The sequence below is a fragment of the Watersipora subatra genome, chromosome 5 (genome assembly GCF_963576615.1).
Source record: "Watersipora subatra chromosome 5, tzWatSuba1.1, whole genome shotgun sequence".
Classification (NCBI taxonomy): Eukaryota; Metazoa; Bryozoa; class Gymnolaemata; order Cheilostomatida; family Watersiporidae; genus Watersipora; species Watersipora subatra.
This window is the reverse complement of record NC_088712.1, coordinates 58,279,695-58,299,119: the sequence shown is the minus strand read 5'-3', so window position 1 is coordinate 58,299,119 and position 19,425 is coordinate 58,279,695. Positions and strand designations below refer to the sequence as shown.

The 19,425-nt window shown below is 34.1% G+C and overlaps 1 protein-coding gene across 1 annotated transcript in view; it reads right to left on the bottom strand.

Annotated features, from left to right (window-relative positions):
- Positions 1-387: 387 nt before the first annotated feature.
- The window catches only part of LOC137397524 (SCO-spondin-like), a 47,157-nt gene continuing 28,119 nt past the window's right edge, over positions 388-19,425 (bottom strand). Inside the window, exons 11-23 of the mRNA XM_068083815.1 lie at positions 15,496-15,552; positions 15,192-15,374; positions 14,898-15,068; positions 14,628-14,795; positions 4,973-5,076; positions 4,777-4,823; positions 4,040-4,644; positions 3,316-3,498; positions 3,028-3,198; positions 2,739-2,909; positions 2,152-2,322; positions 880-1,047; positions 388-491 (exon numbers count right to left, since the gene is read on the bottom strand). Of these exons, the coding sequence (XP_067939916.1) occupies positions 388-491; positions 880-1,047; positions 2,152-2,322; positions 2,739-2,909; positions 3,028-3,198; positions 3,316-3,498; positions 4,040-4,644; positions 4,777-4,823; positions 4,973-5,076; positions 14,628-14,795; positions 14,898-15,068; positions 15,192-15,374; positions 15,496-15,552 (2,303 nt within the window). The remainder of the gene's footprint in view (positions 492-879; positions 1,048-2,151; positions 2,323-2,738; positions 2,910-3,027; positions 3,199-3,315; positions 3,499-4,039; positions 4,645-4,776; positions 4,824-4,972; positions 5,077-14,627; positions 14,796-14,897; positions 15,069-15,191; positions 15,375-15,495; positions 15,553-19,425) is intronic.

The following is a 19,425-nucleotide window of genomic DNA, read 5'->3' as shown; positions in this document are numbered from 1 at the left end:
TTAAGGCAAAATTAAACGCAATCATTAATGGGCTTTATTGATTGATAACAACCCTGATGTTTAGTTTCATTTTAGAATGCTTGGGCTTGAGGACATTTTTGCCATCAACTCATTCCAAAAGCAAAAGATTTGTGCTCATAACATAGCTTCAGTGTGATCATTCATCGTTATTAGCAGATAGTATGTCATGATGGATATTCTCATAACTAGGTACCAGTTGCTAAGGTCAAATATGCTAAATGTCAAATGCCTCACTTTTCAAGCCATGGGACTTGAAAGCTGAATGAACTTTGAAAGCCAGCTGTTGAAATAACATAGACTGCAGAAAATTCTTAAGTAATCTTTATTTCCCATAATAAATCTAGAATATATATGGTTTCATCATAATTATTCAAGCGCAGTGACATCTTGTAAGGGCATATCTATTGAAGCTCTTGTGGAAGAGCAGACAACTTCTAACAATTTCTTTGTTTTCTTTGTAAGCTTCACATCTTTAATATAGTCCATAACCTAAAACAATAGAATCAGAGTTGACCATAAACATCAGCGATCTAATATTTTTGTAAAAAAAACTGCTTCAAAGCTGACAAACTTTTTTCCTTTTTAAACTGGCAAGTTTAACATATAAAGCATGTTTCCATCATTTGCTCGCCCTGTCAGTATTTGAGTGACATCTAATGCCCCTAAACCTGATTACTAAGTGACACTATGTGACACTATGTGACACTATGTGACACTATATAATACTATGTGACACTATGTGACACTATGTGACACTATGTGACACTATGTGACACTATGTGACACTATGTGACACTATGTGACACTATGTGACACTATGTGACACTATGTAACACTATGTGACAGGTTCAAACTTACATGCTTTACTATGGACGCAGCTTTCTTTGTCCTTGGAGCTACCACTGCACTTTTTGCCACCATTCTTTGGTTTAGGGTTGGTGCAGCTTCTGGAGCGGCTTCTAAAACCGCTTCCGCAGTTTCCAGTGCAAGAGCTCCAGTTAGTCCAGCTGGTCCAACCACCATCAGCTGTAAAAAAGGCAAAACCTTTAAAATGGCAATATAAATAATCAAATGCTTTAACTTCTAAGCATATAAATAAAGTTGGATTCATATTTCTTGATATTTGGAATGGTAATTTGACAAATATCTAGAAAAATGGGTCGATACCGATTTCGATGACACGTGTGGGCAATCTCTTAAAAATCGAGTATAATGTCTGCTTAGCTTACTCCAAGCGGAGGATAAGCGTGTTTTTAAAAATGCGGTTTACAAACAAGGGCTCTGTGATCTTGGTTGGACATGTCTTTGAGTCCAGCACCAAGGGAACTTCGACAACTAGAGACATGCCCAGTTTCAGAGAAAAATTTAAGGTTGCATATCATTCCTGGCAACACCAGTGGCCTTTTTTGAGAACTGAACCCCAACCTGTTGTTTGCAAGCATACAAATTCCATTTCTGATGAGTCTAAATACTTTTTTAGTGATAACAATTTGTTATCATTTTACCTGATGCATTAAGGTAGGGTGTCAGCATTTTCATAAAAAGTTACAAGTTGTCAATTAGTTAATTTCTTTTACATAATTATGGCGTCAAAGAATCAAACCTCTAGAGAGAACTTTTTAAGTCTTAAAGTTTATCTGCTATTTATAAGCAAACAAGCAAAGGAGAAATTTCTGCAAGCATCAAAATATTAAGAAGGTAAGGAGATTCCATGAGAAATCAAAGATGAGATATGAAGATTAAATGACAACGTTTAACTGGAAATTTTATATCTGCATTACTAAAAAACTAATTCCTCTTTTCGATTTTTTTCACTAGAGATAACCAATGCAATTAACTGTAGAACATGATTTATTGTAACTGCTTGATCATAATATTTGAGCACAGAAGTAATTGTGGTTGCATCCCCTTTGAACACCACAAATTTTCCTTCTGTGATTTGCGCCACTGACCTTCTGATCATAAGTCAGCACCTCAAGCACTGAATCACTGCTGCTCTATTACTAGTAAACTAGTATAAATAATAAACACGAGATATGCATCTGTCTATCCATGGTTGACTTAATTTACTTTAGCTTGTTGGATTATCAGAAGTCTCAGGCATGCAAAAATAAATCAAAAACTACGTACTTGGACAGCTTTGGGTGTTGCACCTTGAACTTTCTGTGCTTGTTCCAGAGCAGCTATTACCACCATTGGTGGGTCGAGGGTCGGTGCAAGTTCTGGTGCGAGTTTTTATTCCACCAGCACAAGACTTTGAGCAGGGGCTGTATGGAGACCAGCTGCTCCATCCTCCATTCACTATAACCAACAGATCCAGTCTTTACATTATATAACATACAATAAATCTCAATAAATAGTCAATATCGTAAATTTTCTGTAATCTAACGAAAAGGCTGTTAACATGTTGATATGCTTTGCATCTACCTGGGCATTCCTGGTTATTGCAGGATCGGCTGTCTCTTCCAGAACCCACACAGCCTCTTCCTCCATTAGATGGTGCTGGGTTGTTACACTGTCTTTCTCTTCTTTGAACTCCACCTCCACAGCTCTTTGAGCAAGTGGTGTATGGGTTCCACTCTCCCCACATACCATCAGCTGAAAAGTAAAAATTAACACAAAATGTACAACACTATAAACCATTGTCTCTGTTCAGAGAATTCAATCAATTTTTTTTCCATTATAAAATAACTCATTGACTAAATTACCACAATTACCTGGGCATCCCTGGTTATTGCAGGATCTGCTGTCTCTTCCAGATCCCATGCAGCCTCTTCCTCCATTGGATGGTGCTGGGTTGTTACATTGTCTCTCTCTTCCTTGAACTCCACCTCCACAGCTCTTTGAGCAAGTGGTGTATGGGCTCCATTCACTCCACATGCCATCAACTAAAAAATAAAAATTGACACAAAATTTACAAAGCTATAAACCATTGTCTCTGTTAGCAGATATTAATCAAGTTTAAGCCACTATAAAAAAACTCATTGACTAAATTAATACAATTACCTGGGCACCCCTGGTTGTTGCATGATCTGCTGTCCCTTCCAGAACCCACACAGTCCTTTCCTCCATTTGATGGTGCTGGGCTGTTACACTGTCTCTCTCTTCTCTGGACTCCACCTCCACAGGTTCTTGAACAAGTTGTGTATGGGCTCCATTCTCCCCACATACCATTAACTAAAACAGAATTTAGATTAAAATTTCTTAAACGTTTGCCACTAAAACTACCATCAATATTCCTTTGAACAAAATAGAACAAGAAAAACAAGTAGCATCAAAGTTTTTATTGGCTACCTGGGCATGGTTGAACATTGCAAGTTCTTGTTTGACTTCCTGATCCTTCACAAACGGGAGTTGGCAGAAGTTGCCTGTCCACTCCTCTAAACACGAAACCGCAATTTCTTGACCTTGTTTGAGCTCCAGTTCCACATGTTCTTGTGCAGCTCGACCACTCTTCCCACTGGCTCCATCTTGTTCCTACAAGTTGTAAAGAAAACCATGCGTTATTTTACACCAAACATGTCTTGCTTGATTGTAATTTACTTTCCAACTTTTGTGTTGGCGGTTTCATCAGTAGGTCCATATGATTTTGATTATGTTGCTCAGCAACAATATAATTGGCAGAAAATGAAATCCTAACTAAAAGTTGTTACAGTAAATTTCTTGCAGCAGATACAGCACTGTTTCAAACTTCACAGCTGTCAGGCTGCAAATGCCAGGCATGATACGACATTGTATCTGCCACAAAAGATTTTAGTCATAAAATCATAGTTTTCGTATACTGAACTCTTAAAGCTTAGAGTTCTCTATTTCAGCTTAGTTTATTTGAAACACCTTATATATATTTCTTTTTCTTTATATATGGGTACTTCATTGGTAATGATTTTTGTTCCAAACAAAAATGTTTTTCAAATTATGCCATACAAAAACTATAAAGTGAACGATAGCTTCAAAAACTTCTTATGGTTATTAGAATTCATTGTGGATTATTAATTGAAAAAGATCCAGGCTAACATACCAAAGCGCACACCTCCAGGGTTTCCAGGTCTACCATTGTTTCCGGTACCTGGTCCGTTTGGTCCACCATCAGGCCCACCCACAGGTCCACCATTGTTTCCACCATCGGGTCCACCCACAGGTCCACCGTTGTTTCCCCCGTTAGGCCCACCCACAGGTCCACCATTGTTTCCACCATCGGGTCCACCTACAGGTCCACCTACAGGTCCACCTACAGGTCCACCGTTGTTTCCCCCGTTAGGTCCATCAAAGGGTCCACCATTGTTTCCACCATCGGGTCCAACTACAGGTCCACCATTGTTTCCACCATTGGGTCCACCTACAGGTCCACCATTGTTTCCACCATCAGGCCCACCTACAGGTCCACCATTGTTTCCTCCGTTAGGTCCATCAAAGGGTCCACCATTGTTTCCACCATCGGGTCCACCTACTGGTCCACCATTGTTTCCACCATCAGGCCCACCTACAGGTCCACCATTGTTTCCTCCATTAGGTCCATCAAAGGGTCCACCATTGTTTCCACCATCTGATCCTCCAGGTCCTGCTTTTGCACTGTCGTAGCCGCCATAACCACCATAATTATCTCCTTTGCTTTCACCACCATAACTACCACAAATTGCTGTACCTGTATTAAAAAATGAGCTGATGTTTATACACTACAGGGTATAGATAAAGCAGATTTTTTTGCAAAAATTTATTTTCAACTTTTTAAAAACTTGAATCTCAAAGTTTACTTACCAATTAAGGCAGCCAAAGCCAAGAATGTGAGCCTTCGAACCATTTTCCTGTAAGAACAATAGTAGACTAGAATAAGACAGGTGTTTATTCACAGATTTCTAAACAAAATAACTTCTAAATTTACGGTAAAAAATATTAACTCTGAAATTGAGCTGAAGAGCTCAAGAGCTCAAGTAATGACCATACTACCACTTACCTTGTTGCACTGTATGTTCAGGTCTGTGCTGTCTGTCCATTCACTTCCCCTTATATAGTTTCTTCTCTTGAACTTCTGTTGAAACCGTTGCTTCTTCAGAATGACTGATGACAGTTTGATTGTATCAGAAAGTATCAACGTATAACCTTAGTCTGGTGACAGCCGGCACACTCCTGGAAGGGCTGATGAATATATAATCTCTCTGAGAGCCGGACACAACATAATGCTCAATTGTGCCTTCTATGCCTTGAGTCGAACGTCTGTCAATAATTCATGGTACTAATGTTGTTAAAGCTTTTCACCCACACAATGACACGCTTGCCCCTTCGAGATATAAAAAGCTAAGAGGTGACCTCTAGAAGCCGTAGGATGAGAATCACCAAATTGAAAATAGAGACCGGACATCATGGAATAAGCATTAGTGCTGGAAAACGGAGGAGCTTTGGCCATGCCACTATGAAATGTGTTTGAAAGTTGGTTGACAAAGCTGCTATAGAGACCCAGATTTTGCCATCATACCACTTATAATGCCAGCATTTAAGGTTGCAAACCTATTGTTGATTTCTAACATGGTAGTTATTTATCTTGGGAATAAAAAATTGTTGATGTTACAAAGAATTTATGCTGGAATATTGTGGACTTACCACGGTCTGTCCAATGCAGATCATACTAATTGTACATTGCCTTATTTGTTGGTTCACTCTATGTTTGGGATAAGTTTACAAAGATAACACTCTCTTGTGTACAGCTCTTAGAAAGTCAATACAGAAACACAGTGTTTCTCACCAAGTTGCCTAAAAGCTGACCAGTTAAGGTTGCAAACTAAATTAGATTTTTAATATAGTAGTTATTTATATCAGGCATGGGGTGATATAATTTGATAAAGAATTTGAATTGGCACAAATAATTTATGCTTGCTTCATCAGTTTTCTAATGGAAATTAGCTATAAGTACGGGTCAAGGCTACAAGTAGAAACAAGCACTTAATGCTAGCTAAATGGTTAAACTTGTAGCTACTGCAAAGTCAACGTAGTCAAATCGGAGTGTATAAATTTCTGTTCATGACGTAAATGTAGTTAGCCACTCTTTACACATGATAGTTCTGCGGCAGCTTTTTAGCGTAGACAAAATCTTAGGGCGAGCGTTCGCCTTCAAATTTATTGTTGCTAAATGAATGAATGTATATGAATGAGTAATATATATATATATTAATATATATAGTATATGTTAATAATATTAATATTATTATTAATTAGTAATATATATAGTATATGAATAAAAAATATGAATAAAAAACAATTTTCTGCTTTACTCAGCTATCTAGTTTTTTCAAAATGGATTAACCAAAAATGGAGCTGCCATAAAACAGTTTAGTCAACATAATATAATTAGTGGTTTGCGATAGGGAGCATGCAGGATCATGCTTGTAGGTTTGTTGACAAAATAAACAAAACATTGTCATCGTGCTTGCTTAGAATGAAAAGAGTAATTTTTGTCAAGGAAAATTTTGGAACTTAAAACCTTACTGAGGTCTTAAGTAAGTTAAGAAAAACTAATTTTGCCAGTACATGTATTTCATCTTTTTCTCGATCGATGCATAACCGAGAGAATCGATGAATTTATGGATGAGTGGGCAGTTTTAGCACAAAATCAACTCCGCAAGAGTTCATAACTTTCCCTCAGTTCAGCTCATATCATGTTAAGTGTATATTGTATAACTTGTTGAATTTATACTATTTATTTGATGATTATACAAAGATAATGCTGTCTTATGTATATCACTTGTCTCACCAGGTGTAGAGTAATTCTGTGAATCTACAGCACATTTTTGTTGGATTTTACAGCTGCTGTCATTCTGGGTGTACAGTGCATATTTTACAGTGTACATTTCATATTTTGAAAAGTATGACAGCTCTTATCTCTCTAAATGTGCGGTATATATTACATAGCAGACACAGTGCATATATTTCAGGTGTATAGTTGATATTTTAGTGAGGGCACCATAAATATATTGTGATGTGTTTTGTGCAAATATTCTGTTGGTACATGATATATCTTACTGAGTGTAAATGCTTTCATTGCTCAGTTTACAGTAAAATTATGTTTGATTGAACTGCAGTACATATCTTGATAAATTTACTACGTGTTTCACTAGCTTCAAAGTGTACTTTTGAATTTAGAGTAAACACCTGCGTAAGTATACAGTATATACAGTAGATACCTTGCTAAGAACATATGACACATCTAGCAGTAAGTGTTTAACTTGGGCCTCAAGCTGGCTATCACTGTCATCTATAGCTGTATCAGTAAATTAATAATTGAAAATATGAAGCGCTCCTCACGATACATCATTTTGTATTTGTCGCTAACGATCAACTTTTATCATTTGATTTACAAAGCAATATTGTAGATTTGTCTCCCTTGAACTGATATTTTGAACCTTGATGAATTAACATATCAACACTTTAATAACCTAGCAACATAATCATATAGTACTTTCTAGTAAGAACCTGAAAAATACTGTAAGAGTTTAATACAAGCTGTAGAAGTGAAGGAAATACGGTGGAAAAACTAATAATTTTTGAAATTCTGTGCAGGTAAACTATGAACTTAAATCAAACCTTGCTAGATAATATTAGAGATGCTTATAAATATGTTGGAATATAAATTTAAAACAAATTGTGTCACCTAAAGAGAGCAAACAGGAAGCACTGATTGTGCTTTTTATATTTGCAAACTTGTCCAAAGCCTTTTACCATATTTTATACTTACTAGAATGTAAATTTCTTTAATATTTTGAAGTTTCGATTGCTTCTTCAAATGATCTGTTGTAATGTGTTTTTGGAGACAATGGAACATTCTATTCAACAAACTGATGAATGCAAGTTAAATGTTTTACTTGATATTGAGTATTTATATCAAGAGTTTATATAAATATTTGAGATATTCATATTTTGAATATTAATTGATATTGATACTAAAATTGATATTGAAAGATTGCTTAATTTTGTAAAACATTGAGTCAAACTTGCCCTTATCAGAAAAAAATTATTATTAAAAGCGTTAACTTTAACAATAAACAACTCATTTGATTCAAGAACCCTCAGAGTCCCAAAATATTGGCACACCTGACTCCATTTCAAACACATATAAATAAGCTTGTGGTATACTCAAACAGTCGTTCCAAAAAAGCTTTCTACATCAATACAAGATATTTGGCCCAAACTATTGCTTTAAGCACCTTTAAATATTTCAATGATACCAAATTAAATCTCTTGAAAAATCTATTTATATTTAAATCAACAGCTTGACTTCAACTTCTGGCAGTCTAAAGCCAATAGCAGATCTTCATTGTAAACGATCATCACTAAAATAGACTTGTGCAAAACCTCTGCATTTACTAGTTTTGGAGTTAGTATTAAAAGCCATTGAAAAGCCTAGATTAATTCAGACCTGCTGCTTGAGTGTGCCAATTCCTGTGGACCTGCGCCTTGACTAGCTGCACTGCTACTATGCATGTGGGCCTCAACATGCCTTAACGAGTAGGAACTATGCTTTAATTTATTTTGTTAAACTTAATAAATATTATAACTATATCTTTACTTGGCTTAATATTATATTTCTACTAATAAATGGAATAAAATACACACATATATAGACACACCAGTAAGAACCTTAAACCATAATCAACCTATTATCTAAACATCTAATCTAAACTGACTGCCCGAGACAATAAAACATTAAATATTAGAAAGCGTATGATACAACATTACACAATATAACATTGCATAATATATCAAAATACAATAGTCCTTACAATAGTATGAGGCCTGCTCATCCATCCTTCTGCTTGGCACCACAGTTGAAGGTTGGGGCTCAGAAATTGCTTCGTACAGGCATTAAACCCATGACATTTGGCTCTCTAACACCTGCATCAATATTATAGACCACCTTCTGATGTTTTTGGATAATTATGCAGGTAGTTATTCTCTGTGCTTTATCTGCTCACCTGACAATCTTTTACGGCACACTGTATACTACCAGGGTACTAATATAATATAACAGGATATAATAATTGTATTATACATGCTTGTGACGCAATAGAACTGTACTGTGTCATTGCATTGCAGTTTTTAGTAATTTGGTAGTACATGACAATGTTTACTGCAGTAGCATTTACTACTACTGCACTGAACATTGTCATGTACTATGGAAAATTGCCTATTAGAATCTGCTACTCATTTACTGCCATGACACTTCACATGAAACTCAGAAATTCATGCATCTGCGAATGTGCATTAGTATGAAGTTGATGACTTGAACTTACACTTGAAGTGTGAGTTTTTTAAGCGTCTATGCTGTACTGTACAAAATTATCAAATGCTATATTTGGCAAGTTCATGAACTCACGCTTTAACTCTCATATCATTTCAAAATAGGCACTCAGGTATTATCAACATTCTTAGGAAATTTGAGTTTTAACATTGAAGTATTTGAGTATTCTCATTAAAATTATATATATTAAAACTATAATAGATTCTCACTTTAACCATGTACAATATGCTAGTTGTGATCAATTTGTTTGCCAACTCATATTGAAGTTTGAGCAGCATTTCACATGTTGTTATTGTGTTGTGATTGTGTCAAAGTCAACTAAATATTTAATTCTGTACAAAATTTCATGAAAATGTACTGTGCCTGTATATACAGTGTAATGCAAAAGCTCCTACTGCATATATCACTGTTAATTGCCTTCTAGAAACATTATAACTGCATGCAGCTCTGCTCACTGTTTAGTAGGTAACAGCACCACTGTAGCAATACTGCTTGCTTACTGCGCATTAGAAAATTTGTGTACTGCATGTATACTGTGTGCTGTGCAGAAGTAAAATTATACAATACAATTATACTGCATGGATGTGACATTCTTACATCTGCTAATGACCTGCTAGTGCAACTATACATAAATATTCAGGCAAAAATAACTGCAACTGTAATGCATTTACATCTGGGTATCATTGAGTACATATCAATTTGCAATAATGACTTTCTCATAATAGTCACGAGCCTGGTAATATAATATAATAATGTAGAAAAATGGCTTCCTAAAGGTTGAAAGTGATTGGTTAAGCTCCTTATGCCTATGGTTATTTTCAGTTTACAAAGAAGACATAACTCTGACTTTAAAACTCAGCTAAATGGTGATTTGCCGCTACTGCTGTCAGCAATGTTTTGTTTTAATTTTGGTAAAAGTCCAGCTCTTTTACTACAAGAACTACTACTAAGAAAAGTTTTTATATTTTTTAGCTGGCTGCAGCTTTCTATTAATGTTACAGTTATCAGATCTTTGACAGCTTTTCAGCTCACGATTAAAAGCCTTAGGGCTCTTAAATAGCATTAAGTTGTTGGAAAACAAAAGCTCGAGCAATCGATCCCTATCAAACGGGCTTCTTTCCGCCAACTCTTCTTCCGAAACTATGTTTTTTTATCTAAAAACGTTTACATTCTGCGCAAGTGCTTATTCTTCCCCATCTTAACCTAGCTTGTTTGCTATCTCATCAACAATACAGTAGTTACTTCCTGATCTATTTTAAAAATATACTGGAAAAATTTTTTAATGGGGTTATCAGAAAGCATTAATACTTTTTATCATTTGTGATTGTTTTTGATGTTTGAGGTGATTTGACTGTCAAGATGTTTCAACACTAAATTCAACAAAACTTGATCACAATTAAAACGCCTAGAAAAATACATGCAATATGACATCACTCATTGCTGTCATTGTTATTTCTTATATTGGTTATGGCGTTCAAATTGTAGCATTAGCTGCTACATTATCTCTGTTTTCTTGCAAATATAGATGTGATAACAGCACTTTTGCTAGATCTGAACATTTTAATTGCATTTAGTTTTATCTATTTTAAACTTAAAACATCCTGGCAATCAGATCACCTCAAACATCTTGAACAATTGAAAAATACTGATACTTTCTGATAAAATCTATTAAAAATTTGTGTAAGTTCATCTTTAAGTGGTTGAAAAAAAGGAAACACAATCAGCACACTTTGTGCAATTAGGCAGCTCGGTGCATGCAAATATTACACTGAAAGCTGGACTTATATACACACTTCTAAGAAATCTTATAGCGCTGATCTTTTGACGAAATACTTGCGATTGTATTTGGTATGCAGTTTAAAATTGTGAGTAACCCAAGTTTGCAAGTGTCATTCCAATGATGGGGTTTTTAAAAATAATTGCCGAGCCCAACAAAATAATATTTAATAAATAATATATAACAATAGCCCTAAAATAAGTCCTCAAAAAAGCAACAATGCTCCACAACCGTAAAGCTTCATAGAATCTTATCTGTTGCCTAGTTATTGGCATATGTACATGTAGATAACTGTGTAGAACCAGTATATCCTTGAAAAAATGTACCGGTATATTACACATCGGGTTTATTTTAAAAGGAAGCAGGCAGCCTTTTTGGTGGTCAATAAATAGATTGCACAGCCTATTTACTCCTGCACTTTTAGCCATAGAAACTGACTGGCCTGTCACCTATTATAACAGGCCATGTAGCCGGTAAAATTTGCCATATGAATTTCCTGTTCTGGTGCCATTTGTAATAAATAATATGTTTTCTTTAGGATATACAGCCAAGTAGTTGTTTTTGTATTAATTAATTTTTGGAATCAAAATATTATTTAACAAAATTCTATGTAGCTTACAAAATAACTAGAGCATAGGCTGAAGAACTTCATTACTGTAGCCGGTGTGCTCGCTGATTAAAACTGTTGATATACCGACTATTTGTTGACCAAAGAATTGCTAGCAGGACAGTCTATTTGAGAAGTAGAAGCACGTGAGCTCATTGCCTGTTTGTTGTATAATGGCTTGTGTAGAATCTATTATCTATTTTCCTGATGATGTTAGTCAGATCATCATTTGTATCTGTAGTTTATTATAGTTTTGCAATTTCTGTGTTGCAAAAAGGTTTATTTAAAAAATTCTAAAATTGCCTAATTTCTTACTAAATCAAATAATTTAAAATGATTCTATAGAAATCTTTTTGTAAAAGATTGTTCTGAATTTATGAGTAGCCAAATATTTGCTGGTCTTTAGTTTTGCATTCATTCTAGTTATGCTTAACAGCAGAAGAAATGTTTTATTATCTTTAGCTGGTTGACGAAAGAGAAGTTTTTACGTAATGTCAAAGCTTCAAATAAGCAGATTGTTTTGAGTAGTAACAAACTAGTTCCAATTATTAAAATTTGGAAACAGGGTAACACAACTCCTACATTGCCCTCTTTCAATAACTTGCTTATGTTAAGCCTTTGGCTAAAAACCACATAAAAATCTTGAGTGATCAAAACATGTTTGTAGGTAACTTTCAGTTGATTTGAGCATACAGAATTTTTTTAAATTTTGCTGTTAGCCGTTAATCTAATTTTTAAAGAGCCTTAACCCAGTCTGTTGACAAAGGCTGTTGCTGGTATCTATAATAATTTTGCTTCCTTGACTAGGACTGTATCTGCCTTATGATGCATCTAAACATGATGAGTTCTTGTTCGTGGTAAAGCCCTTTTTGTTCTCTAAACTCTGCAGAGTATTTTAAAACCATGTTTTTAAATGCAGAAAATTCAACATTTGCAACATGCATATTTCACAGAGTTAGAAGAACACCTTTTAATCAAAATATTTTTTGCAACATATTGCTGAGAAGATAACTCCACAGGCAATAAAATACAAACTAAAAGTATTTTTGCATCTGTTGTTGTTATTTGTGATGTTGCGTTGACAAATGTCTTTTTGCCTAATATTCAAGGAGGAAGTATTACCATGATGTCACCTTTGTTTGTCAGTTTTAAATAAATATAACTTCAGAGTTTAGCCATATTGCAGTAATGTATTGTACCAATTAATTTTTTAGAAAAATAGCCAAACATACGAGAACAGCATATGAGCCTTTATGGAATTGTAAAATTTAAGCATCTATCCCAAAAATCAGCCAATCAAGTTTTAGTGAATCCTGGCCCTCGAGTTATTAGGTCCTCAGGTCATCAGGTCAGCAGGTCATCAGACCAGTTCTGATACAAGCCTTTAGCTAGTACAGTCCATAACCTTTAACAGAATGTAATATCATCACCATTACATATGTTATTGCTACTATTAATATCATTACTTATCTTATAAGATATTATAAGATATTATAAACGTGATAATTGCGCTTTTGCTTGATCTGAACATTCTAATTGCATCAAGTTTTGTTGATCTTAATCTTGAAACATCCTGTCAATCAGATCATCTCAAACATAAAAAAACAATAACAGATAATTGAAAAATACTATCTTAGAATATCTTAAAAAATATTACTAGCTTATCACCTAGTAATAATTAATAATTAATCAGTAATAAGTAATAATTAATAATTAAGAACTAATAATTAATAATAATAAATCAGCTATTTCCTTGATACTATGCCATAATCTTAGAATAATGAACAAAGTGAAGCCGTGTAGAATAGCGTTTAAAAACTTTTGTGCCATGTCAGATGTCATGTTTACCAAAGTGACATCACCAAATGTCCATCAATTCATACATACACGGGTTTACTTTCAGTAAATACAGATGAATGTGTTTCCTTGAACAAATTTATGAACCAGTACATATTACTAGCTTGTCAGCTAGTAATACGTACTGGTTAAGTTTTGTTCAGCTCCAAAAAGCTGCCAGTTATTTGGTATAGAATTGAATGTAAATTAGTTTTGAAAACCAATTTCCCTTGTTTTGCTAAGGGAAATTGTTATGTTGCCTTCACTATATGGTTTGTTCTGACAAAAACTACAATTATAAAGTCTCGCTGTAGTATTATATGTAAAACACTCAATACGAGGGACAGAGTAAGTAGATTTACTCAAAACTTCACTATAATAAAGCTATGACTTTGGGTTGTTATTGCCCAAGTATATGTAGGCTGGTGAATTATTTTTATTTAGAGCTCAAACAAATTATTGTGGTCGCCAATTTTTTCATTCTTATATATAAAGAGTGAGAAAAAAGAATCTTTGCTGTAGTGTAAAAACATTCAATCGTTTAAATTTGAATTTAGATTTAAATAATTAAATAAATGTAAAAGAATGCCTGCAGTGTAAGCGAATTAAATTCACAACATCGAACCTCCAACTAGCAGTATTTCGAGCAATGATATCAATTCTGAATATTCCAATTACTTCTCAGACATTTTAGAATAACTGTTTAATTTGAATAAAAACACTTAGGCCTGCAGTTCTTGTTGTAGTTGTAATACTGATAGTATCAAAAACTAAATTTTGCTTTTGACAAATATTTTTAGTAAGAACCAACAAGATGCCATCAATCAAACATGTGATTCAACTACTACTAGTGCAAATGTAGCCATTGTTTCTTTGGTTACATGTACTTCTAAAACCTCACTTCTTTAAAAGAGTTTGAAAAATAAATTATTTGCTCTATTTAATTTCTGTTGCTTTATTTGAGTTCTACAAGCTTTGAGCATTAATATAATATACAGTTCAAAATGAATTGCATTATTCTCAATGTTTTCAGATTCGATAATTTAGTTATTCATTTTATTCAATGATTTTTACCAAATAATAATCAACAGCTTGCTTACAGTATGAAACATTCCGGCAGCTCTCCTTGTCTTTTGAGCTACCACTGCAGTTGCTGCCACCATTTTGTGGTTTTGGGTTGGTGCAGCTTCTGCTTCTTGTTCTAAAACCCTTTCTGCAGTTTCCAATGCAAGAACTCCAGTTAGACCAGCTGGTCCATCCACCATTAACTGTAACGCATCAAAAGCAATAAACTATAATAATCTTGAGCTCTGCGGGTGTATAAAAAACTTGATCTGGTTGGAGTTGTTGAGAAACTACTGTGTTCTTACTTGGGCAGCCTTGGGTGTTGCACTTGGCACTCTGACTGCTTGGTCCAGAGCACTTCTTTCCACCATATGCTGGTCGAGGGTCGGTGCAAGTTCTGGTACGGGTTCTTACTCCACCACCACAGGACTTTGAGCAGGAACTGTATGGAGACCAGTTGCTCCACCCTCCATTAACTATACATTAAAATATCATTAGTTGTCAAATATCAGTTGTGCGCATCACATAGCTAGCAACTATTCACAAGTGAATGGTTCAAAGAATATTACAAAAATAGGTTGATTGAATTTTCTGCTTACTCGGGCAGGGTCGTACAGAGCAAGTTCGACTTTGAGTATAAGAGCCTTGACACACAGGAGCAGGTAGGTAATGACTGCTAGATACTTTGAAGTTATAGCCACATGTCCTTGACCTTGTTTGGGTTCCACGTCCACAGGTTCTGCTGCAGCTAGACCATGCACCCCAAGCACCCCATCCGCTCACTGTTGTGAATGCAAAAGATGTCATGATATATTCAATACTGCAGCCATATTCAACAGAAAATAGCATAATCTATGAAGCTATACAGTGTACTAACATGAAACCCATAAGGTTAGTACTTACCAAAGTGCCCACCACCTACTACTCTCTTTGATCCATAGTCAGTTGCCATAGCCATGCCTACAAGCCAAAAGAATTGATAAAGTTTCTTCACACTATTATAGCTTTAAAGTTAATAAAGTTAGAAGTTGAAGTTAATAAACTAAGAATTCATTAAGCAGAAAGCATCTCAATACTTACACATAAAGGCAGCGAGCAGCACAAAAGACAAAGTTTGAGCCATCTTCCTAAAACCATAACAAAAGATACATGGTAAAAAGGTGAAATACCTAAATACTATTGCTTCAAAACCGTAATACAAACCATTTATATGATAAATACATCTATATCGCTATATTGTATTTATTTGTACACAGTTATTGGCACTTTTGTTCTTCAAGCTGTTGAGTTGCGCAAAATATTCCAAGTAAAATGCAAAGCTCCTAATATATATACATGTATATTGTTGGTGAATTTATGAGTGAAAGTATAACTTAGTCATTTTACAGTTTTTATCGTTGTGATGTCGTTATGCATACAGTTAGGTGTCAGCATTTTAATACTTCTAAAATAGTTTATACATGGACTATATATACTTGAAATGCCTGTTTGATGCAAACTGATTATGTATAATCAAAGATAAGAGACTTGAAGACCAAAAAATCTTAAAGTTGTAAAACTACAGCCATAGATAATCCTAGCATCCTACATGTATTTAATCTAGACTCTTTTTAATGCCAGAAGTCGTGTTGCTGTTGTATGAAAACACTTGCTCCTCTCTGTTTTTTAATATGAATGTATGCTTTTGCTATATTTCTATGATTTCTTTGTAGCAAAAAGATCATAGATATGTCATAATATATTAGCATTTATCTAGCCTGTCCCATAATGCAAAATTAACCTAGTAAAATATAGTCGTGGCTTTTGTCTTCTTGTTTTAAATTTCTAATCAGCTCTTGATAATCAGCTCTGTACCCATACATATTTTATTTTTTGTACTTAAATATCTGTAATTACAAGCACTGTTTAATAATAAAACAAAAAATGCATTAATATCTATAAATATTTTCTTAGCAAAGCTCTATAAAGCAAAAGCTTGATTATAACTGCTATCTTTTCTTGAGAATTTTCATCATTAATTGTATAATTTGTATTAATTCACGAAAATACATTTCAGTCTATACTTCACTTTCATATTTTTAAATGAATAAGCTATAAATTTAATACAGAGGTAAGTTGTAAGCAACAGAGATTGAATTAAACTGGAGCAGTTTAGTCTCTGTCTAGTTACAACCAGCTCTAAAATCTGCCGCTTTTAAAATGTCCTTTCCCCTAAACCTACCACAAGTTTTACCATCAATTATAGACAAATATATACTTACAATGTACCTTGTGATATGCTCAGTAAACAAACACTGCTACATGTAGAAGTCGGAGTTTCTTATATAGCCTTGAGACAGTAAATGAACCATCAATATCACACTTTTAAGGGGTTTGGTTAGTGTTTTATGGTGCTAGGAAGTGTCTTGGCGCTAGACAATATACTGTTTCCTTGATAATATGACATTATCTTGGCATAATAAACAAAGCGAAGCCTTGTAAAATAGTATTTAAAATGATTTGTGCCATGCCAGTTGTCATGCTTACCAAAGTGACATCAACTGCTGTCAACCAACTCATACTTACACGGATTTACTTTCAGTAAATACAGATGAATGTGTTTCCTTGAAAAAATTTATGAACCAATAGTTAGTGGATCAAGTATTTCTGTTTTTCAAATTTATTTGATGCTGCCAACTTCTTTCATTTAAATCTAAAGTCAAAAGTAAGTTCCTCACTTAAATCAATTAGTCAGATCAAAATCTGCCTAACTCAGACTGAAATACAAAATTTTAAGGATTTGTGGTTTGTTTTTTAAATGCTCAAGATCTCTACAAAAAAGTAAAAAAAAATGTGTTTATACATAAACATCTTTTTGAATTTTGACCCGCTGATAGGTAATGTGGTCAGGTTTACTGTTTAATGTTCAAGTCCAGCAAACAACAAAAGTTTTTAAGTATCTTTCAAGTAGACAGAATGATAGCAGCAAGGCCTATATGTAAGGATTTATATCAAAAAACAATCTTTTTTGATATAAATGTCATAAGTGCTGTATATTCAATACTATTGATGCTAATATTTAAAACAGAATTTTGGAACCTTATACTTTTTATACAACTCAATGAAAATTAATTACAATAAGATGAAAGTAAAATATGTAAAGACAATATTATATACACTGATATTGATTATAACTCAGAAGACTGCACATACATGTACATGTTGCAACTGTCAAGTTGGTATATTGCTGCTTGAAAGCATACTTTAACTAAAGTTGAACTTTAATGCTTGTCTTTAGATACCTTCAAGTAATTTAGCTGTTTTCCAATACTGGCATTTATATTCATAACAGCATCAATAAAGTTCAGTTGCAGTTTTAAAGTCAGCACCTCTATGTCCAGACAAAGTTACACAACAATTCTACAAGCTATATTAAGTAGGCTGCATTTAGTGCAAAAGTATCTATTGTGATTATATGTGAAATTAGAACATGAACCAGTTAGAGAATCTTTGATTAAGCTACTCACGGTATCAATCATAAAAATAACAAATTAGAAATAAACCAATAAAAGAACTAATAATAAAAACAATAATTTTATTATTCATGTGAGAATGACAGAATTTTAGTGTCTTACATAGTAATCATTCCAAACTGCAGAAAGTTGCCATTTTCACTGAGAACTATGAGTTGATACTATCATTGAACACTTTGAATTGATACTATGATTTGATAGTATCATTGATAGCTGATTGAATCTAGCTTTGATTGAATCTAGCTTTGATTGAATCTAGCTTTGAGTGAATCTAGCTTTGATTGAATCTAGCTTTGATTGAATCTAGCTTTGATTGAATCTAGCTTTGATTGAATCTAGCTTTGATTGAATCTAGCTTTGATTGAATCTAGCTTTGATTGAATCTAGCTTTGATTGAATCTAGCTTTGACTGAATCTAGCTTTGATTGAATCTAGCTTTGATTGAATCTAGCTTTGACTGAATCTAGCTTTGATTGAATCTAGCTTTGATTAAATCTAGCTTTGTGACTCTTTTGTAACATAGTATGGTTGACTCATAGTTACTCTTTAGCACAATATTTCTGGCATAAGATGTACAGATGAACTAACAGCAAGCTCGTTGATGCCTTTTAAAAAGAATGGCTCAGATACGTTTCACAATTTTTTATAACCACTATTTTTTCTCATAGTCTCTGAAATTTACACAATAGCCACCATCTTTCTTGTGCCAGGAGCCTGTTTTTTTATGTTTATTACAACAAGGAAGTTTGCCCATTTAAAGATTTAGCCGTAAATAAACTTGATGGAACAGACCTTTGCCAAACCATCTAATGGTTTGGAGCCACACAACTGCTAAATTTCAGTAAAGACCATTTTGCATTCAAAAAAAGATACTTAATTGAACTGAAGCTTGTAGCAAAATAAGACAATAACTGTTTTTTATCAGCTTTTAACCAAATAAGGCTACTGACTGATTTAAAAAGTTGCTTAGTGAGCTCCTTAATATAATCAAGAATTTTCAAACTTGTCCATCAGCCAAGTTTGAGATTTCTTGGTGATATTAAAGAGCTCAGCCTCTAACACAGCCATCTGCTTTGACAGCAATGTAATGTCACACTAACATGGTAGATGCAAACAGAAATCTTCCACCTATCTGAATCTTTTCTGTTAGTAAATGGTAGGAAATAGCACTGCTACTAAACCATGTGCTTAAAAAGCTGTAGATATAGCATAAATTCAAAAGTTACTCCAAATATACATAATATATTCTGAATGAGGAAGTTAAAATGGTTTTAATAATGATTTCATTTTTTAATCTTTTTTACCTGATGCAAGTTTCTTG